The 25129-nt window shown below is 34.5% G+C and overlaps 1 protein-coding gene across 6 annotated transcripts in view; it reads left to right on the top strand.

Moving 5' to 3' along the window:
- The window catches only part of CENPE (centromere protein E), an 82904-nt gene that overhangs the window by 30515 nt on the left and 27260 nt on the right, over positions 1–25129 (top strand). For 3 of the 6 annotated variants that reach the window (XM_025422886.3, XM_035709649.2, XM_049104947.1), the window contains exons 17-39: positions 1148–1222; positions 1450–1569; positions 3391–3513; positions 3597–3762; positions 4210–4364; positions 6121–6438; positions 6551–6823; positions 6989–7147; positions 10920–11123; positions 12962–13120; positions 15430–15720; positions 16997–17287; positions 18713–18955; positions 19103–19261; positions 19449–19733; positions 19874–19978; positions 20148–20435; positions 21028–21186; positions 21365–21646; positions 22448–22606; positions 23200–23469; positions 24077–24235; positions 24400–24690. In XM_025422886.3, coding sequence (XP_025278671.1) covers positions 1148–1222; positions 1450–1569; positions 3391–3513; positions 3597–3762; positions 4210–4364; positions 6121–6438; positions 6551–6823; positions 6989–7147; positions 10920–11123; positions 12962–13120; positions 15430–15720; positions 16997–17287; positions 18713–18955; positions 19103–19261; positions 19449–19733; positions 19874–19978; positions 20148–20435; positions 21028–21186; positions 21365–21646; positions 22448–22606; positions 23200–23469; positions 24077–24235; positions 24400–24690 — 4734 coding nt within the window. The remainder of the gene's footprint in view (positions 1–1147; positions 1223–1449; positions 1570–3390; positions 3514–3596; positions 3763–4209; positions 4365–6120; positions 6439–6550; positions 6824–6988; positions 7148–10919; positions 11124–12961; positions 13121–15429; positions 15721–16996; positions 17288–18712; positions 18956–19102; positions 19262–19448; positions 19734–19873; positions 19979–20147; positions 20436–21027; positions 21187–21364; positions 21647–22447; positions 22607–23199; positions 23470–24076; positions 24236–24399; positions 24691–25129) is intronic. The other 3 variants (XM_025422889.3, XM_025422891.3, XM_025422898.3) reach the window with 3 other exon arrangements.

Here is a 25129-nt window from a genome sequence, read left to right as displayed (position 1 = left end):
AAATGGGAATGCTAACACTAGCACTGCTCTGAATCTAAAACTAATTAGGACTGAATTATTAACATTCAGAAAATATTACTTAAACCAGCTGCTATTTTCATAAATCCCTTATATTCTACTAGAATTTGCCATTACTTATTTTCTTCTTTTTTTAGTCTTATTTAAATTCAGTTAATTAACATTTAGTGTACCATTACTTTCAGGTATAGAGTTCAGTTAATCATCAATTGCATATAACACCCAATGCTCATTATATCAATTGTCCTCCTTAATGCCCATCACCCAGTTACCCCAACCCCCCACCTACCTTGCCTTTAACTTTTTAAGGACTCATCGAATTATGAAAATTTCATAATTCTAAGAAAAAATGTTTATCTGTGGCAAATTGTCATTTACATGTTTTGACACAAAAGTGTCAAATATTTAATGCACCAGATATTTGATGGAAAGGAAACTTTAAGAGAAATTCTTAAATCTTTAAGTATTCTTTATACTTTACACAGTTAAAAAAATAGGAACAATAAATCATCATTCCAATACTTTCTGTAGAATGAGTCAACAACAAGGTAATAATTGGTAGTCCTATACATATCTCTGTAGCTTTAGTGAATGGTGATATTATTGTAAAGGCACCACATGAAACTACCCTAAACCAAACCTAAATTCTAAACCACAAATCCTTAGAAAGTATGCCATTTAAAGCTAAATGGATAATTGATGGGAAGAAAAAAAAATAAATACACAACTGCATTTAACTTAGCCAAAACAAGATCTATTAAAAGTGTGGTTTTTTTTTAAGTTTGCTTACCAGTTTATCCCCTCCAAGGGATGCGTACTAATTTGCTTTTAACATTATAGCATTATTAACAGATGACATAACTGTTACTTGGGCCACGCTGAGGGTTTTTTCTTGTTTGCTTGTTTTGTGAGGTTTGGGGATTTTTTTTTGTTTGGCTTATCATGTTTCTGTTTGTTTTGTATCTTCAAATAATGAGGTGCTCTTACTGTTTTGGTGTTTCTGAATCAGTGAGTAAAGCAGTCTTTTGGGAGTTTTATTTTTTTTTTTTCTTTCTCTCTTTTTTTTTTTTTTTTTTTTTGCTTTATTAACTGTTGGTTTGCTCTGTTGTCTATTCACATGCTCTTCCAGATGCAACTAATTCATGAAATTTCCAACTTAAAGAATTTAGTTAAGCATGCAGAGGTGTATAATCAAGACCTTGAGGTGAGCATTTATGTTGGTATTTCTATTATAAGGAACTAGAACTATAAAATGTACAGTATATGTAATTGAACATGATTTCAGAAAATAGAACATTTTGTCTTTTAAATATCAACTTTTTAAAATTTCACTCTTTAAACTATTAAACTTTATTTAAAACTATCAACTATTTAAACTTTTTAATCCCCTAAAATTTAAATCCAATAAAATATGTTTCACACTTCTTATAGAATGAACTAAGTTCAAAAGTAGAGCTGCTTAGAGAAAAGGAAGACCAGATTAAGAAGCTACAGAAATACATAGACTCTCAGAAGTCAGAAGATATTAAAACGGACTTGTCCTACTCATCGGTAAAAATCAGGTTTATTTTGTTGTTTAGTCATGTTAAGCATTTCTAGTATACCATCATCATTATTACAGCAAATACTTATATTGAGCCTGCTCTATGTCAGGCACTCTTGTAATTGTTTTACATATTGTATTTTGTTTAATTTTGTCAATAAGTCCATGAAAGAGGGACTATTAGTATCATTGCCATTGTGTAGTTAACGAATCATTTGTAGAGAATTGAGGATATCACTCTGAATGAGAATAAGTCAGTTAAAGATGAACTTCCATTAAAAATCAGTTATTCCGGGAAGCCCCGGTGGCCCAGAGGTTTAGCGCCACCTTCAGCCCAGAGTGTCATCCTGGAGACCAGGGATCGAGTCCCACGTCAGGCTCCCTCCATGGAGCCTGCTTCTCCCTCTGCCTGTGTCTCTGCCTCTCTCTCTGTGTCTGTCATGAATAAATAAAATCTTTAAAAAAAAAATAAGTTATTCCAACATTTTTATTTCTAATTGTTTTATGCAAATGCATGCAGAAGTATGTAGTCCGTATCTCCAGGTAAGCTCTTATGTTGATATTGATAACTAGAACTATACGTATCATGAGTGAGCATGGTTTTATAAATTTCATTAATATTAATGCATTCTCACTATAATTTAAATAAGTATTTTAACAGTTTGGTATTTTTCAGAAACTGTAGCTCTAGATGACTTTAGTTGGTATAAGATATGGCATTAAATTGAATCTCATGGTGAAATTGTTAATTTTCGCTATTTGCTTTCTATTCTATTTGCTCTTGGTCCTCCTCATTGCTTCAAGAAAGTATCAGTTTGATTCCCATTTTCAACATTCTCTTTAAGAAGTTAGCAGATTCTAGCTGGAATTTCAGTTTCTGTTCTTTTGTTTTCATTTGAGTTTTTCAGAATACTTTTTATTACCTTCTCTTGGTACTCTTCTATTACCTGTTATTAATGACAATCCGTTGTGAAAGTGATCTTACTATGGTAAGGTCATGGGAAGAAAAGCAGTTTCATCTGATCCTGGAGTATCTATTGATAGAGTGGCAAGCAGAATTGCCCACTTTTTAAAAATTGTTATTTCTTTCTCTTTATTCATCCAACTTATTCATTTGTTCATTGTGCATTAATACTCTGCCAAACACATGGATGGCTGAATTTATGTAAGCTGAATTTAAGATAAAAAATTATATTATCTTAAAATGACACTCAGAGACTGGATCTTCTCATGTATTTATCAATCATTTGCATTTTCTATGAGTTGCCCGTTCATCCTGTTTGTCTATTGGATTTTTTGTCTTAATTTGTGGTTTCATATACTTAATTTTAACTATGAACTACTCACCTACCATGTTTTAGAATAACTTAAAAATACATAGGAAACAATTGTGTGTTAACTTTTTTTTTTTTTTAAAGATTTTATTTGTTCATGAGAGAGACAAAGAGAAAGGCAGAGACATAGAGGGGGACATGGAGGGAGAGACATGTGGGACTCAATCCCCAGGCCCGGGATCCCGCCCTGAGCCGAAGGCAGATGCTCAACCACTGAGCCACCCAGACATCCCTGTGGGTTAACCTTTTATAAACAATAGCAAATTTCTTCAGTCTATGTAATACTATAATGTGGAAAAATATAATCAGAGGTTTTAAAGTATTTTTATTATGGAAAATCTTTCTTTTCATCTTTCCTAAATACACATTTGATAATTAGTATATTTTCACTATTTTTTTATTTATCTGGAATAACATCTGTGTACGTGTTCTCTAAAGTCTTTTCCAATTCTCAGAAAGTTAGATTTCACTAAATTATTTTTATCATGTGTATAGGAAAGCACTGAAGACCTAAAACAAATGAAACAGACTTTACTTGATGCTGAAACTGTAGTCCTTGATGCTAAGAGAGAATCAGCCTTTCTTAGAAGTGAAAATCTGGAGCTGAAAGAGAAAATGGTAAGTGATTCCTATAATATTTATAATAAAGCAGTTTTTACAATCAGTACATTTCTGTGAATTTGTAATATTTTTCTTAATAGAAAGAACTTAGAAGTAGATACAAGCAAATGGAGAATGATATTCAGTTATATCAAAGACAGTTGGAGGCAAAAAAGAAAATGCAAGTTGATCTGGAAAAAGAATTACAATCTTCATTTAATGAGATAACGAAACTCACCTCCCTTATTGATGGCAAAGTTCCAAAAGGTATTTCATAATTTCAGACTTCCCTCTTTGCAGATTTGACTTTATCTGGAAACCTACATGAAGGATTTTGTGACTACATTTCAATGATTAGAAATCTATTATTCAAAAAGAAAAAGAAAAAGAAATCTATTATTCTCTGATCTGATTTTTTTAATAGACTAATATAAGTTTCAGTATCATTTGGTATTACTATTTATAACTGTTTCCATGGAATTAGAGTCATAAGGGTTTAGGAATTATTTTTCAAATAAATTGGACCTAATTTTCAAAAAGTAACAATCTAATTGTTAAAATTTGAAGAACTATTAACAATCAGGTTACCTGTTAACCAATACTCTTTCCTTAATAAATTTTATATGGTCTGATTAAATGATCTAACTTTGCCTGTAATTTAGATTGTTACAATAACTGAAAGCTGTTTTATTTAATTTACCTAAAATGTCCTAGGTTTGCTCTGTAATTTGGAACTGGAAAGAAAGATTACTGATTTCCAGAGAGAACTAAATGAAAAAGTTGAAGAAAATGAAGCTTTGCATAAAGAAGTTAAGTTGCTCTCAGCGTTGAAATCTTTACCCTCAGAAATAGAAATGCTGAGGAAAGAGGTAAACACATTTTCAAGCAAATAACTCTTCTTTTGAAATAAAAACCTTTGTGATAGCACTTTAAATATTTTGCCATAGTTTATTTTAAAGTAGCAAGCAAGAGACTATAAACATTTCATTCAGCTTGTTGGGAATAGAAATGATTGTAGTTCCTCCTGATTTTTACTACTAGACGTAAAAACACATTTTCAAAGCATACTTAACAGTATACTTAGTAACATTATCCACCTTGCAACCATTTCTACAGTCCTCAAATGTTGCATTTAAACAGAGTTCTAGGGGTGTCTGGGTGGCTCAGTCAGTTGAGCATCAAGTCTTGGTTTCAGCTTGGTCATGATCTCGGAAGTGGTGAGATCTAGCCCCGCAGCAGCTTTGCACTTAGTCCATTCCCTTTGCTCCTTTCCCTTTGCTCCTCCCCCCGCACTCTAAAATAAATTTAAAAATAAATAAATAAACAGAGTTCTATAGGGGGTGTCTGGCTGGCTCAGTCAGTAGAGGGTGCAGACTCTTTTTTTTTTTTTTTTTTAAGATTTTATTTTTCATGAGAGACACAGAGAGAGAGAGACAGAGACACGCAGGCAGAGGGAGAAGCAGGCTCCATGTAGGGAGCCTGATGTGGGACTCCATCCTGGGACTCTAGGATCACGCCCTGGGCCAAAGGCAGGCACTAAACTGCTGAGCCAATTTTTTTTTTTTTTTTTTTTTTTTTTTTTTTTTAAGATTTTATGAGGGTGCAGACTCTTGATCTCAAGGTTGTAAGTTCAAGCCTTACATTGGGTAGGAAGATAACTTAAAAATAAATTCTTTAAACAGAGTTCTATGGCCCATCCTTTTTCTAATCTTTTTTTTTTTTTTTTTTTTGCACTAGTCTTATCACTATGTTGAATAAAAAAGAGTAATGAGATATCAGGGAGGGCAGTGATAGTTTAGAAATCAGTGTAAATCTTGTAGGCTAGTGAATAATCCCATAAACCATCTACCAGCCTTTCCTTTCTCTCTGCCTTTCTAAAAGAAATAAAAATGACAAGTGTTTGAAGACCAAATGACAGACATCATGCTAAAGAACTCTAGAAACATTATTTTATTCAGTCATCCTAAAAACTCTTTAGTGTAGTTGCTATTTTTTAGCTCAACCAATAGTTGAGCTTCATAGATGCACCTCCTATCCTCAGCCTGTGATTGAAACAGCCCTGCTATATTATCCCTGTCCTTGGTCTCTGCTTTAGTTCACTTCTCTTCTTCCCACCATTTCTACCTTACCTTTCACAATGATTTTACTTTTTATAAGCTGGCTATGGCTTATTTAAATAATAATTCAAATAAAGCTTAATTATTTAAACTATTCAGGGATTACATTTTTAGAAATCGGAGCTGCATTCAAAGGCTTTAGGAAAAAAATGTGTCAAATTCTAAGAAAAATCATAAAATGTCTGACACACCAAGAGGTTAGAAAATAGAATGATAGATAAGGAAATAAAGGCACATATTGAAATGAAATGTTTCTGAGTGTCCCTTATGCATGCATTTCTTACTAGAACCCAAAGAGATCAGAAAACAAAACTTTTAATGTATTAAAAAGGATAATACATTGTTAAGGGGTTGGTGATGATAAAAATGTTGCCTTTCCTCGGTCAAAGCTTTGCTTAGTTACAGTCTTTCCACCCTGCCCCAGAAGAAACTCTTTCTTTTTTCCCTGACAACTGCTTCAGTAGATCACACATTGCTCACAGAGCTAAATTTTATTTCTTTTCCATAGATACATGATAAATCTGAAGAGCTCTATATAATAACATCGGAAAGAGAGAAATTGAATTCTGAAGTAGTTCAAAAGGAAAGTAGAATTCAAGATTTACTTGAAGAAATTGGGAAAACTAAAAATGATCTAGCAACTATCCGGTTGAATTATGAAAGCACTGATCAAGAATTCCAAGATTTTAAAAATCATCATATTGAATTAGAGCAAAAGTATAAGATGGTCCTTGAAGAGAATGCAAGAATGAATCAGGAATTAGGAAATCTCTCTGAACAAGCTCAAAAACTTGGTTTAAGTTTGGATGCTTTGAGCAACACAGAGGTTGGTATAAGACACCCTCTAGGGAAGTGATCTGTAGTCTTCTGGGGTTTAGTTTCCATATATATACACCATGGAGTGCTCTGCTTTTTCACATTTACTTCTTATTTTAAAGCTTTCTCCCAAATCTGAAGAACTTCTACAAAAAACAACTGAGAGTCAAAAAAGATTAAATGAAGTGGAAGAGCTGAAGGAACAATTAGAAAGTACAGGTTCAAGGCTGCAAACTATAGAAAAGGAAAAAACACTGATTGCTGAGCAACTTCAGCAAACCTTGGTAGAAGTAAGAACCTTAACCCAAGAAAAAGATGACCTAAAACAACTCCAGGAGAGCCTGCAGATTGAGAGGGACCAACTCAAAAGTGACATTCAGGATACTGTAAACATGGTAAGGCTTTGAGTAAACTCTGAAAACTCAGAGCCTCTTCATACAAATATTACAGGAGCCATCACTTAAACGTGAACATCATTCACGTTCAAGTAGTCACTACAAAGTTATTCCTACTGGTTCACATTATTCTAACAGAAATTGTTTTCCGTTTTTCTGACAAAGAATATAGACACCCAAGAACAATTACGAAATGCTCTTGAAGCTTTGAAACAACACCAAGAAGTAATTAACACACTAAGACTGAAAATTGCTGAGAAAACTTCCAGGCATTTGGAAACAGAGGAAAACCTAGGAGAAGCTAAGGATGAATTCCAGGAAGAGGTAAAAATAGTGCTTCCATCCAAAGTTTTTATATATGTGTAGATGAGTTTTCCCTTTTACTTGAAACACTTAAGAACATAATGATAGTCTCAATCCCATTTATCATCCACTGTGCTAGTAACTAAAATAATTTACAAGCATAACCCTAATGTCTTTGAAATAACTTCAGATATAACTGCTTACAATCAATTTGAAACAAAAAGAGAGAAATTCATTTGAACTTTGAGCTGATATTTTCAGAGGCCTGATGTATTTTTAATGTCTTTGAAAACGCCTCTGAATTCTAAAATACTTGGTTTTATGTCAGATTTTAAATATGAAACTTGCTTAGAGTTCACTATAAAATCAATGTGTATATTGCATTTATGACTATTTCTAGGGCTTGTGCTATAATATTAATGTTAGAAAAAAAATATTAATGTTAGAGGCTTAAATCTCAACCTTAATTTATTCTAGATGGTATGGCTCATTTTGTCCTGCGACCTTAGGAGAATAAGGTCGTCTTTTTTTTTTTTTTTTTTTTTTTTTTTGGGAGAATAAGGTTATTTAATTATACACAAGAAAGGCTAATGTTGTGTTTGTTTGTTTGTTTTTATAAATTTATTTTTTATTGGTGTTCATTTTGCCAACATTGTTTTTTGTTTTAAGAGCTGTGTTAGTCCACTAGGGTTGCCATCACAAACTATCACAGACTGGGTAGCTAAAATAACAGAAATTTGCTTTCTCTCAGTTGTGGAGGCTAAAGTCCAAGATTAAGGTGCTAGAAAATTTGGTTTCTGTTAAGTCTTTGCTTCCCTGCATGCAGATGGCACCTTCCCTCTGTGTCCTCACATGGCCTTTTTCTTATACTTGAGCTAAGAAAGAGCACTAATGTTTTTTCCTCTACTTAAAAGGACACTGATCCTGAGGCGCCTGTGTGGCTCAGTTGGTTAGGCAACTGATTCTTGATTTCAGATCAGATCTTGATCTCAGGGTTGTGAGTTTGAACCCCACATCTGGCTCTGAATGAACGAATGAATGAATGAATGGTCACCAGTCCTATGAGATTAGGACCCCAGTTTTATGACCTCATTTAACCTTAATTACTCTCCTTAAAGACTTTATTTTCACATATAGCCACATGGGGTTAGGGCTTCAACATGAATATTAGGAGGACACAATTCAGTCTCTAACAGGTGATTGCATATAATTTTGTACGATGGATTCATTTACTGTCTTTCAATTTTATGTACTTAATACTATTTAATCTAGAATATTTGCTACCAGGAATTTAAAACATTCATCAGTGGGAGACTGATGAAATAATCTTTTGTACATCCATAGCTTGGAATAGTCTATGTAGATATGTATGTATATAGATAAGGCAACTGGGTTTTATATGGTCATATAATTTTTTAAAACTACATATTATATGCAAACAGAAAAGTCACCAGATGGACATATTACTAAATAAAAGCAAATAACTACTTCAGAATAATTCAGTAAGCTCCAGCTTATGTAAATAAATCTTTATATAGATTTATCTACTATTCTATATAAGCAAGCTTTTATTTTTCCCATGGGGTACAGTATTTTTGCCTTGGAAAAGCTTTTCCTCCCTCTCCCTATGCTTCAGTTCTTCTCTCCTAGAAAAGCTTTTTCACTTGTTTTAAATATCTTGTGTTCTCAGCTTATCTATAGTTTGGATCCACCAAATGAGCCAAAGGCGTTTGACCTTGATTTGAAATTTCTGACTTTCACTTTCATTAGAGGAAGGTTTTTTGAAAAGATTTTTGAAAATAAGCCAAAATTAATAGCTGCTTTAAACAAATGTAAAATGCAATCATAGGGCCCCCTGAGAAGGGGCAATGGCAGCAGAGTGAGGGAGAGGGAGAGTTCTATTCACTGGAACCAGCTGGTCTGTGGTATTAAGTTTATGTTAGAATCATCTGTGTTCATAAAAAATGTCCTACTGGCACTTTTCTGTTTCTTGGAGTTTCTCAAATCTGGGATAGAAGGGTAGGATCAGCTTGGTCTTCTGTTAACATGTTCATGATGGAATCTCATGTGGATCCCTCTATTCATCTGGGCCCCAGAGGGCTGTATTAGTAGGTCTCTCATGAATTCCCTTAGAGTGCCCAATTTGAATCCTGCCTGATGTTTCTCTCTAGAAATGCAGTTCCTCTAGTCTGTCTCAACAGAAATTTTAAACAATGATTAGTAAGCTTATCTAATGTAAAAGACACAATTCTTTTTCTTTATTTTATAATATCTGTTAGATTTTGCTCATGATAGCTGAAATACTTTCTGGGCTGAGTTCAGTTCTGAAATGTACCTTGGGTATTCTCACATACTTTGTCTCAGCCTGCTTTGTTTTTGTGTACATTCCTACATTTAGAAGTATAGATGCAAGTTTCTGAATTACAGTATCTGACAAGCTAGTCCCAATGACTTTTCCTTACCTTAAGTTCTCATGTAATTAGCTCTGTGTTTGCTATTGTCAGAAACTCATGCATGCTGCCAACAGTAAGAGAATAGATTTGTCCAAACTCATTTAAGAGAATTGAGCAACTACTAAAAATTACAATTTGAAGATTATGTAACAGCATGGGAAAATGCATGTGATCTAAGTGGAAAAAAGCAAAAACGAATTTTACATATATTAATCATTAGTCATAATTACTGTGTTCAAAATTTTTTCAAGGACAAACTGAAAGAAAATATTCTAGAATTCTAGTACTGGATTGTGTAAACTAGTGACATTGGATGGGATTTTTCTTTCTGTTTTTCAGTTTCTAATGCATTTGTAGATTATCATAGAATTTTTTTAAGCTTTTATTTATTTGAGAGAGAGAGCAGGGGACAGAGAGAGAGGAAAAGAGAATCTCAAGCCAACTCCCTATTGAACGTGGTGCCTGACACAGAGCTAGATCACATAACCTTGAGATCATAACCTGAGCCAAAATCAAGAGTTGGATGCTTAACCAACTGAGCCACCCGGGCACCCCTATTATTAAAACTTTTTAAAACATATGTGGCCGATATGGAGCTGAATTTATTTCCTGGATGTGTAAGGTTATATAGTGATAACCTAATTTCATACCATTGATTATAATGTCAGTCTTTGTCTCCTTTTATCAAGGAGTAAACATATTAGATTATCTTTGCTTAAGACTTATTAACAGATAAATGAATTTATACAACATGCTTTTCTTAAGCAGAATATAAAAAGTATATTTTTTAGAAAGATGGATTATACTACTATAATATGAAATCCGTTTCCATCAAAATTATTTTGCCCTCTCATATGATAAAACTCCATCCAGCCTTGTATGAATACGACTGCTTCTGAAAATAATGATTTCTTGAGTGTGAGGGATAGAGAATTATTTCCAACTTTTGATGGAAAGAATGTGGGGGAAATGTGAGGTAGCTTACTCTTTCATAAAATTAGGTTGATCTATTATCATACATGACGATACTTTTAATTATCTACAGCTGTGTAGGTAGTTCTTATCCATGAACAAAAGTATGCTTAAGGGCATAAACTCTGGAGCCAGACCTCTTGAGTTCAAAACCTGAGTGACTTTGGGCAAAGGACCTGTCATCCTCTCTGGGATTCAATTTCCTCATCTGTCAAATGTAAATATTACTAGTACATACCTCATAAGGTTAGAGTGAAGATTAAATGTATATGCAAGTAGTGCCTGATAAATAATTTTAAAATGTAAGTTTTGGCAATTTTTATTTAAATTGTTATTAATTGAGAAATTCTTCTTTATTTATATTTTAGATGGTTGACACAGATAAAAAACAGAATTTGAAAGCCAAAAATACTCAAGCACTGGTTGTGAATGTTGAAGATAATGAGCTAACTGAGCAACAGAGAAATATATTTTCTTTAATACAGGAGAAGAATGAACTGCAACGAATGTTAGAGAGTGTTACAGCAGAAAAGGAACAGTTAAAGACTGACTTAAGGGAAAATATTGAAATGGTAGGATCTGGCACTGTATCCTTACTTAGCAGTATGTTTTTGTCTTGTATGTTCTGGGTTTTTATGACTTCACTGAGGCATAATTTACATATGAGAAATGCATCTCATGCAAGTGTACAGTCTGATGGCTTTTGACAAATATCACTCCTTGTGTACCCTCCACCCTAGTCAAGATGTAGAGTATTTGCCTCACCCTACAGAGTTCTCTTGAACCTTGACCCAGTCAATTCTAACCTCACACTCTGCCCTATATAGTCACTGTCCTGATGTTTTTTAAATATAGATCACTTTATCTCTTCTAGAACTCCATACAAATAGAATCATACAGCATGTACTCTTTTGTATCTTACTTTTTTTTTTTTTTTTTTTTTTTTTTTACACTCCTTTTTATTTCTGGGTAGTGTTCCATTTTGGATAGACCATAAGTTGTTTAACCTTTCTCCTGTTGATGGAAATTTGAGTTCTCTCCACTGTTTGGCTATTTTGAATGAAGCTGCTGTAGTAAACATTCTTACATAAATCTATGAACTCTTTAAAAAAAATTTCTCTAGGCTAAGTATCTAAATGGAATAGCAGGGTCATAGCAAATTACTAAACTGATTTCCAAAGCAGTTGGACCATTTTACATTCCTATCAGCAAATTAAGAGAATTCTGATGACTCCACATACTCAGTACTTCATATTCCTGGTGATTTCAATTTTAGCCATTCTATTGGATATGTACCTCATTGTTTTCGTTTGCCTTTCCCTAATGATTAAGGATATTGATAATTTTCTCATATGCTTTTTGGCCATTGCATATCTTTCTATAAGTTATCTGTTCTCTCAGTGTTGTGTTGTAGATTTTAGTGTTCCAATCTTGTCCATATTTGGTTAAATTTGTTCCTAACTGTATTCTCTTTTATTTATTCTGTTGTAGTTTCTAAACTTCATTTCTAATTATTTGTTAATGTTTTCCATATTGTCAAATCTACTTTAGTTTTTGTATTTAGGGACAGTATAATATGGGTAGATCGAAATTAGCATTTTTAGAAGTTTACTGTGGATTACAAGAGAACCTGACCTTTTGTGTAATTTTCCATATTCTTGGGATTGTCTGTTAGGTCAAAAGAGCTAAGTATAAATAAGAATACAGACAGAAGTTGTAACTCTTCTTGGTCTTACTTTGCAGTGTTTCTATGGTCATGACCCTTGAGAATGTCACTGTTTTAAGTTTATAACTAGGGTTAGCCCAAGTCATGCTAGCAAAGATTGGCTGCCATTTTGAGCTTGCTGTTAACTGGTGCCCCAAACCATAACCATTCTAGCATATGAAAAGCCCATAACTGTAGTCTCACCATCAGTTCATGAGAGCTTAGAGACAGTCTCCCTTGGCTTGAGGGTGGGAAAATATCAAACCTCTCAAGATAGAATACTAAATCCAGTTCTAATTCTCATGGTAGGAATATAAGTGAAGCAATAAAGAAACAGCATAAAAAGCAGATGTTTGGCATCTATATGATTAAATTAAAGACTTTCTTTTTTGGGGCGTGTGAGTGGCTCAGCGTTTAGTATCTGCCTTTGGCTCAGAGTGTGATCCTGGAGTCCCAGGATCGAGTCCCACATCAGGCTCCCTGCATGGAGCCTGCTTCTCCTTCTGCTTGTGTCTCTGCCTCTCTCTCTGTGTTTCTCATGAATAAGTAAATAAAATCTTTTTTAAAAAAAAAGAACTTTCTTTTTAAGGCAGTCTTTTCCCATAGAATTTGCCATGATTTCTTCATTTTCAGGCTGAGATAAATGCTGATTTTTATCGGATTTCATAAATGTAATATTTAATCTCAACTTTCAAAAAATTCTAGACTATTGAAAACCAAGAAGAATTGAGAATTCTTGGAGATGAACTTAAAAAGCAACAAGAGATACTTGTACAAGAAAAGAACCACACTATAAAGAAAGAAGAAGAACTCTCTAGGACCTATAAGAAATTAGCAGAAGTTGAAGAAAAGTTAAAGGAAAAGGTGAATTTTTAAAGCTATCATCCTGACTAAACTTTTTTTTAATACATTTTGATTGCAGTAGAACTAAATTCTAGAAATAGCATATATTTCCCAAATGAACAGATCTTAATGCTAATATTAGTGGACAGTTTCAACACCTACCTAGCTCTTAACCAACATCCTTTTTTGTGAGATTTATCTTACCCTAATCTTTAGATGAGACATTACCTTGATTCATCTAAGTTAATCATACAATATTCATTCATCAGAGACTTACTGGGAACCACCTTAGCCCAGGAGCTGTTCTGGGTACTTGAGATCCATCAGTTAATAACACAAAGATCCTGCCTTTATAAAGATATATTAATGATTCTTAAAATTCTTTAAAGAATTCTTTAAGATTCTTTAAAGATTTTTGACCGTTACCATCTCTTAGACATTTACAGTTTCCTGTGTCATTTCTTTTATGGAAGTCAGGTGCTGTTATAATTCATAAGAGCTAAGACTCTTGTAATAATGGTGCTGCCCAAGTAATTCTAGAGTGTACCTACAAAGATTTTTTTCTGTTTTAAGGATAGTGCCAGATGCATTATAAATAATAGATTGTGATTTCCCACTGTGCTTCTGTGGAGTGCTTTTTCCTAGTATGTACTCTCTTAATTCTCCTCCTTTTCACTATAACGTAATCAAATACTAAAATCTTATGTCAGTTTCATACTCATCCTAAAGAAGGGAATTAACAGGCTTGTATAAAACATAATGCCTCACTAAAATGGACAACTCAACTCAGGAAACAACACATATTGACAAGGATGCAGAAAAAGGGGAACCCTCTTACACTGTGGGTGGGAATGCAAACTGGTGCAGCTACTCAGGAAAACAGTATGGAAGTTCCTCAAAAAGTTGAAAATAGAGCTACCCTGTGACCTAGTAGTGCACTATTGGGGATTTACCCAAAGGATACAAAGAGTGAATCAAAGGGACATGTGCACCCCAATGTTTATAGCAGCAGTGTCCACAATAGCCAGAATATGGAAAGAGCCCAGAAGTCCATTGACAGATGAAGGATAAAGAAAATGTGGTATATACACACAATGGAATATTACTCAGCCATGAAAAAGAATGAAATCTTGCTATTTGCAACAACATGGATGGAGCTAGAGGGTATTAGCGTAAGCTAAATAAGTCACAGAAAGACAAAAATACCATATGATTTCACTCGTGGAATTTAAGAAACAAAACAGATGAACATAAGGGAAGGGAAGGAAAAATAAAATAAGAGAAAAATCATAAGAAATTCTTAATTATAGGAAACAAACTGAGGGTTGCTGGAGGGGAAGTGGGTGGGGGAATGGGGTAACTGGGTGATAGGCATTTAAGGAGGGCACTTGAAGTAATGAGCATTGGGTATTATATGCAACTGATAAATCACTAAATTCTACCTCTGAAACTAATAATACACTATATGTTAATTAAATTGAATTTAAGTAAGTTTAATTTAAAAAGTTGATGCCTTATTGTTTGGGCCAACCCGTAAGGACCTCATTAGAAGTAAAAATAGATTATCCAAAAAGTTTTTAAGGAATGAAGAATTACAGTTATTTGGCAGCTATACCTTTATATTTAATGTTTCTTTTCAAGTTTTTCTCATTTTCACTTTGTCTCCTTAATTAAGCTACTGATACTGTATTAATTTCCTAGACCCTCTATCAAATTACCATAAACTTGATGGCTAAAAAATAAGAGAAATTTATTGTCAAATTTCTGAATCTTAGAGGTCCAAAGTCAAGTTGCTGGCAATACCATGTCCCTCTGAAGGCTCTAAGGAAGAATCTTTTCTTGAGTTTAAATGTTTCTTTAAAACCGAGCCAGCTGGAAAAGAGGAAGGCAGTTAGGATGATGTGGTTATAATACCAACTATTCCTGGCTGCCAACTGTCCTTGGTGTCCTGGGCTTATAACTATATCCCTTTTATCTCTACCTCCATCTTCATAGAACTTTCTCTGTGTGCCCTTTTTTGCCTCTTATAAGGACTCTCATTGCATTTATGGCCCACCCTACTCCAGTAGAAATCCATCTGTAAAAACTGTATTTCCAAGTAAGGTCATATTCTGAAGTTCTGAATTGACTTGAATTTTGGGTAGAACACTGTTCAACCAACTACAGTCACTGTGCTTAGAAGGTTACTTTACTTGAAAGCTGTTTGACCATTTACATTGGGAGTGTATGCAGGGCTGTGATAATGATTATTTCAGTTCAGAAAATACATTTTACGCAAGAATTTTAAGAATATATAGGCAAAATGATAATTAAAAATTTTATTTCTTAAGAACCAACAACTACAAGAAAAACAGCTACAACTTCTTAGTGTACAAGAAGAAATGAGTGAGATGCAGAAAAAGATGAATGAAATGGAGAATGTAAACAATGAATTTAGGAACCGAGAACTGACATTGGAACGTATAGAAATGGAGAGGCTAGAGGTGGCTCAGAAGCTCCATGAAAATGATGAGGAAATGAAATCATTAACCAAAGAAAGAAATGATCTAAAGGAATTACAGGAATCATTTGAATTAGAGAGAGAGCAACTTGAAGGATTCATAAGAGAAATCGAAGTTACAGTAAGTTATTACCCTTTTCTTTCATCTATTAAATGTTTCTTTAAAATGGAACTGATTGGAAAAGGGGGAGGCAATGTTAGGATGATGTGGTTATAATATTCTTTAAACTCCATTTACTAATAAAGGGACTAGAAACAAAAGAACAACTAAAAATTGCTCACATGCATCTTAAAGAACAACAGAAGCTATTGATGAACTAAGAAAAAATGTTTCTGAGAAGAACGTTCAATTAATAAATACTTAGAAGGACTTAGAAAAATCCAATACTGAATTACAAGAAAAGATTTCTGTCTTCCTTCTCTCCTTTGTCCCTTCTTTCCTTTTCTCTTTGAAGGAAAGATGATTAGTAAGTGGTGAATGTGTTTGTTCATTTATTGGATATTATTTGTTGAAAGTCTAATGTGGCAGGCAGAGTTACAGGTTATAGAAATAAAATGGGAACAAGAGGAACAAAATTTCTGTGATCATAGAGCGTAATCTAATGGAAAGAGATGATAACGGGTAAATAAGCAAACGAACAAAGGTAATTTGAGATAATGGCAGCTGCTATAGAGAAAATGAAACATTGAGATAACTGAAACAACCTATGTTAAAGGCCACCATGTGCAAGGTATTGAAACTGTGAGTGAATGAGTCATTGTCCTCCCCATGCCCCCCCCCCCCAGTAGGGGCATATAAAATAATCCCTCAATTCCAGTAGGACAAATGCAGAAATAGGACATGCAAATTTACATGGAACCATTAATGACCATAGGAAAGGGGAATCAATCTGTAAACATAAAAAAATTGAGACATAGCATTGGAGCTCATCTGAAAATGAGGGACCATTCATTAATTGACATATAATCTGCTCAATGATTGATTTTTCTCTGGTAGCTTTTGGGAACTAGTAAAGAAATTAAGTGTACAACTCACTGAATCAACAGTATGTTAGTCAAGTATAAGAATTGATTCACTCTGGATGTAAGCTGGAGCAAAAAAAAATTATGGCAGAAAATGACCAGCAGAAAAGTCATGAAGAACTTCAGTAGGAATCAAGAGAATGTGAATAAATTGGGGAGTTCATGATCCACAGTAGGCAGTGGGTTCTAGATCACTTTTATTTCTGTGGACAGTATCCTCATCTTTTCTCTTTAAAGAATTATGATAATACAGCAGCTCTTTCTGCTCATGGGTCCTGTCCCCGTGCTTTAATAAAGTCACCTTTTTGTGCGCACACGCACAAAATCATAATAACCTCCAGATAGTAACCTTGGTATTTTATGTATATCACAAGATCCCAGTGCTTCATGAGGAACAGGAGCTACTGCCTAATGTGAAAGAAGTCAGTGCTACTCAGGGAACAATGAATGAAGGGGAGATATTGAAAAAGCAGTCCAAAACCAAGGATTCAATGACACCAGCACGCATAGAAATAGAAAGGCTTGGGTTGACTGCAAAACTTCCAGAAAGTCATGAAGAAATAAAATCTCTAACTGAGGAAAGAGACAACCTTAAAACAATAAAAGAAGCAGTTCAGGTTGGACAAGAGCAACTGAAAGAAGACAGTAGAGAAATGTTGGCTGAAGTAAGTTTCATGCTTTCCTTTGATTTAAGAGGTGTTTTATAAGAATCAAGTCTTTGAGGGATGCCTGGGTGGTTTAGTGGTTGAGCATCTGCCTTTGGCTCGGGGCATGATCCCAGGGTCTGGGATAGAGTCCCACATTGGGCTTGTTACAGGGAGCCTGCTTCTCCCTCTGCCTATGTCTTTCCCTCTCTCTTTGTTTCTCATGAATGAATAAAAAAAAAAAAAAGATCTAAAAAAAAAATCTTTGGGGAAGGAAGCACTTGTGCTACAGTTACAATATTACTACCATGTTTTCTTTAAATGTCTCTTAATTATAAAGTGATTGGAAACAGAACTAAAAATATAAATACTAGCAGGGTGCCTGGGTGGCTCAGAGGTTGAGTGTCTGTCTTCAGCTCAGGTCATGATTCCAGGGTCCTGGAATTGAGCCCCATGTCAGACTCCCTGCTCAACAGAGTCCACTTCTCCCTTTCCTTCTGCCTCACCCCCTGCTCGTGCTCTATCTTTAAAAAAAAAAAAAAAAAAAAAGAAGAAGAAGAAGAAAATCTTAAAAAATTAAAATTATAAATACTAGAAAACTAGGTAGATGTGTGTGTAGGTAGGTGTGTGTGAGAGAGAGAGAGAGAGAGAGAAATCTTCCCCCTTTTCTCTCCTCATTGCCAACACCCTGATCCAAGCCACTGTTATTTCTGTCCCTGACTTTCTGCAGTAGCCTCCTTACTGGCCTCCCCATATTCATTCCTATAGGTCTGTAATTCATTTCCCATTCTGAACCCAAGTAATCTTTTCTTCTTGAAGTCCTTTAAAATCATTTATTGCTGCTCTTGAACTGAAGACCAGAATCCCTCACATGGCTTACTTATGAGGCCCTAAGTCCCATTCCTTACTGGTCTCTAGCCATATTTCTGCTCACTCTTACCCTTGCTCATGATGCTTCAGCACTGTGCTTGGTCATTTCATGGCTTCCAGATGTTCTGGGGTCCCTGCCTACAGCATTTCCATTCCCCCTTGCCCAACTAGTTCTCTCATCCTTCAGATCTCAGTTGAAGCTTTCCATCCCCCAGGAAACCTTCCTAACCACTAAGGGTAAGTTAGGTCTGCCACATACCCTGCAAGAACCCAGAACCTCTGTTGGATAAGATTTGGCATAATGTCTATCTTTCCCTCTAAAGTGCAAGTCTCAAAATGGCAAATATCATATAAGTCTCATTTACCATTTTATCTCTAGCTTCTAGTAGGATGGTGACAATACAATGAGCCCTCAGGAAGTTAGTGTTCAGCACCTGAGTATTGTCGAGTGGGAGTGAAAAGAATGCTCTGTAACGAGCCACTGAATCCTGACTTCATTGTTTTAGGAAGTATCATGATTTATTTTATCCTAGAGTTAAAATAAAAGATCTTTGATTGTCAACTCTATTGTTTTAGGATTCTCTTAATATCTCAGAACCTCAAAATAAACAAGAACAGTCCTTTGACATGAAAGAAAGAGAAGATGAAGCTGAGGAAATCGTGAGTGAGTTGGAGCAACTGCAGGAGCAGCTTAAAGCCAAAGAGGCACCACAGCCAAGAGTGGGCATGGAAAGGCTTGAGATGTCTGAGAAGCTACAAGAAGTTCTTCAGTCTGAAACTAACCAACTCAAAGAAAACATGAGAGAAATCATAGCTAAAGTAGGTTTCACCTTTCCCCATGTGCTTTTTTTTTAACACTTTATAAGCAGATATTTGTGCAAAAATTAAGCCTTTCAAAAAAGAAGTTAGAGTGTAATAGTTAAAATGTTTCTATAAATTTCTCGACAATTTTCTCTGATAATAAAGCACCTGGAAACTGAAGAGGAACTGAAAGTTGCTCGTTGTCACCTGAAAGAACAAGAGGAAACTATTGATAAGCTGAGAGTGAATCTTTCAGAGAGGGAAACTGAACTATCCAGCCTTCAAAAGGAATTAGAAATAACCAATAATGAATTACAGAAAAAGGTAAATTGGGGGTGAAGTTCATGTAGGAGAAAACTTGAGGGAGCTAGCTTAACTGAATTGTAGAAACTAATTTTATGTACTAAATTGTTATGCAGAACACTCTGGGTGTTTTTCCTTTAAAAACAAAAACATTTATGTATACACACACACATATAAACACACATGTTTTATGTGTATATGTATTAAGATCCAAGAGCTTCATGAGAAACAGCAATTTATGAGCACCAAAGAAATCACTGAGACTCAGGAAAAAATGAGTGAACTGGAGCAATTAAAGGAGCAACTCAGAGTCAAAGACTCATCATTACAAAATATAGAAAGTGAGAAGCTCAAGTTGACTGAGAAACTTCAGGAAAGTCAAGATAAAATAAAAATTGTAATTAAGGAAAGAGATGAACTGAAAAGAGTACAGGAACTTCTTCAAATGGAGAGAGACCAACTCAAAGCAAACATTAAAGAAATTGTAGCTGAGGTGAGTTTCCTTCTAATGTTTTTTGGGGTGTAAAAATAGTGTTAAGGTAGTTAACAGATTCACTATTGTTTCATTTTTACGCAACCATAAAGGGACTGAAAATCAAACAGGAACTAAAAACTACTTCTGTTCTTTTGAAGGAGTACCAACAAACCATTAGTACTAGGAATATTTCAAAGAAGACAGACCAAGAAGCAAATATTGAGAGAGTTATAGAAAGTTCAGATGCTGAATCACAAGAAAAGGTAGATCTTGTTTCATTAAGTTGGAAAATGACATCTGATTATTGTGTTGCTCATTGTCCAGTAGAAGAAAATAGTATATACATTAAAGATGACTGATTTAATTTAGAAACAATTTTTATTTTTCCTACAAATTTCTGCCTGTGTCCTAACTTGTTTTATTTTTTCCCAGATTCAAGAACTTCAGGAGAAAGAGCATCAGCTTCTTAAGATGAAAACTGTCAGTGAGACTCAGGAAAAAATATGTGAGATGGAACACTTGAAGAACCAGTTTGAGGCCCAAAAGTCAACTCTGGAAAATATAGAAATGGAGAATGCAAGGTTAACTCAGAGACTTCATGAAAACCTTGAAGAAATGAGATCTGTTACAAAAGAAAGAGATGATCTTAGGAGTATAGAGGAGACTCTCAAAGTAGAGAGAGACCAGCTCAAGGAAAACCTGAGAGAAACTGTAATTAGAGTGAGTTACCACCTTTCCCCCATTCAGTAAATATGACATTGTATCCTAAAAGAACCATGGGCAGAAGGGTTGATGGGAGTGTAAAATCCATCCAACTGGGTAAGGTTGGAGGGGTAATATTTGATAATATATTTCAAATATTTCAATAAGTTTATTCATTGACCCCAAAAGTCCAGTCATAGCTATTTATCCTGTACACATCACATTAACACAGTTGTGCAAAGATATCTGTAGAAGGATACTCATTGCAAAAAGTTGCAATAACAAAACAAAGCAAACAAAAAGAAAATAAGGAAAATGCTAAATGTCTATCAGCAGGGGACTGGTTAATTAAGTATAACACATGCAGACCATAGACTAGTAGGCCACTAGTAAAGAATGAGGTGGTGCCAATGGTGCTGATTTGGAAGTATCCTATTGGGGAAAGGAGATAAGCTGTGGAGTAATATATCTAGCATGTACTGAAATTAAGGTGAATTTAGAGGATGAGACCTAAGGGGGCAGGGCATATTTACCTCTTGCCCTCTCTATCTTTCTATACACTGAATTTTCTTACTCTGAATATACCATTTTCCTTTCTCTAATAATAAAGGACCTGGAAAAACAAGAGGAACTAAGAATTGCTCGCATGCATGTGAAAGAGCACCAGGAAACTATTGATAAACTCAGGGGCCTTGTTTCTGAGAAGACAGATGAACTATCAAATATGCAGATAGATTTAGAAAACACAAATGATGCCTTAAAAACACAGGTATTTCTTTTTTTTTTTTTTTATTTGAAAGGTTGAATTAGGTCTTTTATGTAATGAAGCAGGATATGAATTAGCCTAAAATTGAAGACAAATATTTGCCTACCTAATTTTGAAAGTATTATTTAATATTTTTTTCAATATCTATCTATATCTTAATTTATTGTATGATTATCTCAAGATCCAAGAACTTCAGGAGAAAGAACATCAACTTCTTAAAGTAAAAAATGATCTCAGAGAAAATATGTATCAAACAGAGCAATTGAAGGAGCAATTACAGGCCCAACATTCAACCCTGGAAAGTGTAGAAACTGAGAGGCTGAGGTTAAGTCAGAAACTTCATGAAAACCTTGAAGAAATAAAATGTGTTACTGAGGAAAGAGACACTCTAAAAAGAGCAGAGAGAACCCTCAGGATGGAGCAATGCCAGCTCAGAGAAAGCCTCAGAGAAAAGGAAGCTCAAGTAAGTCACTCTTCCTATACTAGTGAGTAAACATGATGTTTTCCTGATAACGGTGAACCATTCTTTGACATAAGTGGCACCATAGATATGAGTGAACTGATAACCTTTCAGGCAGGTAATTTGGTATTGTTCTAAAAGTGTTAAATTCTGTAACCATTATTTTCTTTTTATTTATTTACTTATTAAGAGAGAGAGAGAGAGCGAGCACGGGAAGGCAGGCAGAGCAAGAGAGAAAGTCCTAACAAACTGAGTTTGGAGCCCCACATGGGGCTTCATCTCAACAACCCTGAGATCATGACCTGAGCTGAAACTAAGAGCCAGACTCTCAACAGCACCACCCAGGCGCCCCTGTAACCAGTATTTTCTTTGTAGACTTCATCCTACATATATATTTATGTATGTACACAAGCACACAAGGTTGTTGATTGTAGCAATTTGTAATAAAAAGTGGGAAACAAGCTAAATGTCCATCAGAAGGAAACTCAGTAAATATGAGCGATATGTCATAATACTCTGCAACACATTAAAAAGAAGAAATTGATTTGGGCTTCCAAATCAGGTTATTCAAATCTTAGAGGGAAAAGCAAGCTGTAGAATAGTATATATATCATGTGTTTGCTTTTCAAAAGTAAGACTAGGTCGTGGAGAGGTGAGGGCAGGGAAAATTTATAAGTTTCTAATAACAAAGTTGGAGAGTAAGAAGTAATAGTTTTATTATTTTTACTAAGGAAATGGGTCACTTTTAGGAAAAAAAAAATAGCATTAACCTGTGTCACCATTCTTAAAATTTCTCTGACAAAGGATCTGGAAAAACAAGAAGAACTAAGAATTGTTTGCATGCATGTGAAAGAGCACCAGGAAACTATTGATAAACTCAGAGGCCTTGTTTCTGAGAAGACAGATGAAATAGCAAATATGCAAATGGATTTAGAAAATTCAAATGCTAAATTACAAGAAAAGGTATGGAGAATATGCTTGCTTGGATATTTGATTTAGTTGTACCTAAACTCCTTTGGGGGATGTAAAATGGTTTAGCCACATTGGAAAACATCTTAACAGTTCTTTACTGTTGCTGAACATATACCTACCCATAACTCAGCATTTCTATTCCTTGAGTATATACCTAAGAGAAAAAAAATGCATACTTCTACATAGCTATGTGCAAGAATGCTCATAACAGTTCTGTACTCATAACAGCAAAAAATGGAAAACAAGTGAAGTGCCTATCTATAGGAAAATGGATAAATCTATTGTGATTTATAAGTTCAAAAGCAGGCAATATTCATCTAGAATGAAAAAAGTTCAGAACAGTGTTTAGTTGTGGGGGGGGCATACAGGAACCTTATAGCGGTGCTAGATATGTATACATGTGTCAAGAGTAATTAAGCTATATACTTAAGATTAATGTACCTCAAAAGAAAAATTCTGTATGAAATTAGGCAGGATATTAATGAGCAACATAGGAAGACTTGTCTTAATCAATTTAGACACTATTCTTTATGCTTCTCTTAAAAACTCTGTGTCCTAACACATTATTTTATGATTACCTTCAGATTCAACAACTTAAGGCAAATGAACATCAACTTTTTAAGCTAAAGGAGGATGTCAGTGAGACACAGAAAAAGACGTCTGAAATAGAGCGATTGAAGAAACAATTGAAGGGCCAAAGTTTAACTCTGGATAAAATAGAAATGGAGAACTTAAATTTGGCTCAGAAACTTCATGAAAACCTTGAAGAAATGAAATCTGTAATGCAAGAAAGAGATAATCTGAAATTGGAGAGAGACCAGCTCAAGACAAACCTACAGGAAACCATAGCCAGAGTGAGTTGTGCTCTTTTTACTTACCCAGTAAACATGTTTTTAGTACAAGAAGCTTTCTTTTTAAAGTACTGTTGAACATGTAAATGTTAAAACCTTCTAGGGAGACAGTTTCACAATGCCTTATTAAAGATTTGTCAGCATATATATCTGCTACAGTGATTCCACTTGTAGTGATTTATCCTACCAATATATGCGCACATTGGGGCAGAAATACAATAGCGTTCACTGCAACATTGTTAGTGCTGACGAAAATCTAGAAGCAATCCAACTGTCCACCAGGCTAAATGGGGTACACCTGTATAATGGATTACTCATAAGCATGAGAATGGGGCCCTTTTTACATAGTGTACTGATTTAGAATGATGTCCAAGTGGTATGAAAGGGACGAAAGCACTGACCGAGTTCACCAGGAAGCCCAACGAGGATAGATGAGGCTAGGGACAGGGACTTTCATTTATGTCCTTCTGTACGGTTCCAATCTGGAGGTGGTGTGCTTGTTTTTTGAACTATGAGCGTGCATTTTTAAAGATTTTGGTTAACTATTACATCATTAAGAAAAGGTAATGTACCTTTATACCATGGTATTTCTCAATTTCTTCTAATAAAGGATTTGGAAACACAACAAGAACTAAAAATTGCTCTTTTGCATTTGAAAGAACACCAAGAAACTATTGATAAATTCAGAGAGAGAGTTTCAGAAAAGACAACTCAGATTTCAAATATCCAAAAGGATTTAAATAAATCTAAAGATGAGTTACAGAAAAAGGTATGTGTTGTTTTGTTCTTTGAGGAGTAACTGCCCACAATCATTTGTGGAATAAGAAAGGATATAGATACAGATATAGAGATATACATATAACCAGTAGACACTATTTTCCTTCCTTGAAGGAATTCTGTTCACATTCTAACTTGTTTTATAATGATCTCAAGATAGAAGAACTTCAGAAAAAAGAGCTTCAACTTCTCAAAATGAAAGAAGATGTCAATAAAACTCATAAAAATATAAACAAAATGGAACAATTGAAGCAACAGTTTGAGGCCCAGAACTTATCTATGCAAAGTGTGGAAATGGATAACTTAGACTTGACAAAGAAACTTCATAAATGCCTTGAAGAAAAAAGAATTATAGCTAAGGAAAGAGATGAGCTAAGGAGGATAAAAGAGTCTCTCAAAATGGAAAGAGACCAATTCAGAGAAACCTTAACAGAGATGATAGCTAGCGTGAGTCCAGAATCTTCCCTTATCTAGTAACTGTTTATAAGAATCAAGCTTTTTCAAAAAGGGGAATAATTTGGTTTTGTTGTGGTGTGGGGTTTGTTTGCCTTTTTTGTTTTGTGGGGGGAGAGGAGGGTTGTTTGTGGGTTTTTTTTCTTTTTAGAAATTTCTACAAACAGTAAAAGATCATAGGATAACTATTACTATAATTTTTCACACAAATAGAAGATGCAGTTTTAAAAGAAGCCAAAATATTTTTCAGGAAATATCATTTTAATTATTTATTTTTAAGAAAAAATTTCTTACATAAAGCATACTATTTAATTTTTTAAAAAGGTTTTTAAACCAGGAAATGCCATTATCCTCCATAAAAAAATATTTGAAGGACTAGATTTGTAAAAGAGCTAAGTGCCCATCTCTCTGTCTCCTTATGATGGAGTTTTAG

This window comes from Canis lupus, chromosome 32 (assembly GCF_003254725.2).
Source record: "Canis lupus dingo isolate Sandy chromosome 32, ASM325472v2, whole genome shotgun sequence".
NCBI lineage: Eukaryota > Metazoa > Chordata > Mammalia > Carnivora > Canidae > Canis > Canis lupus.
Note: the sequence above shows the minus strand (reverse complement) of the source record. Positions and strands in the feature narration are given on the sequence as shown.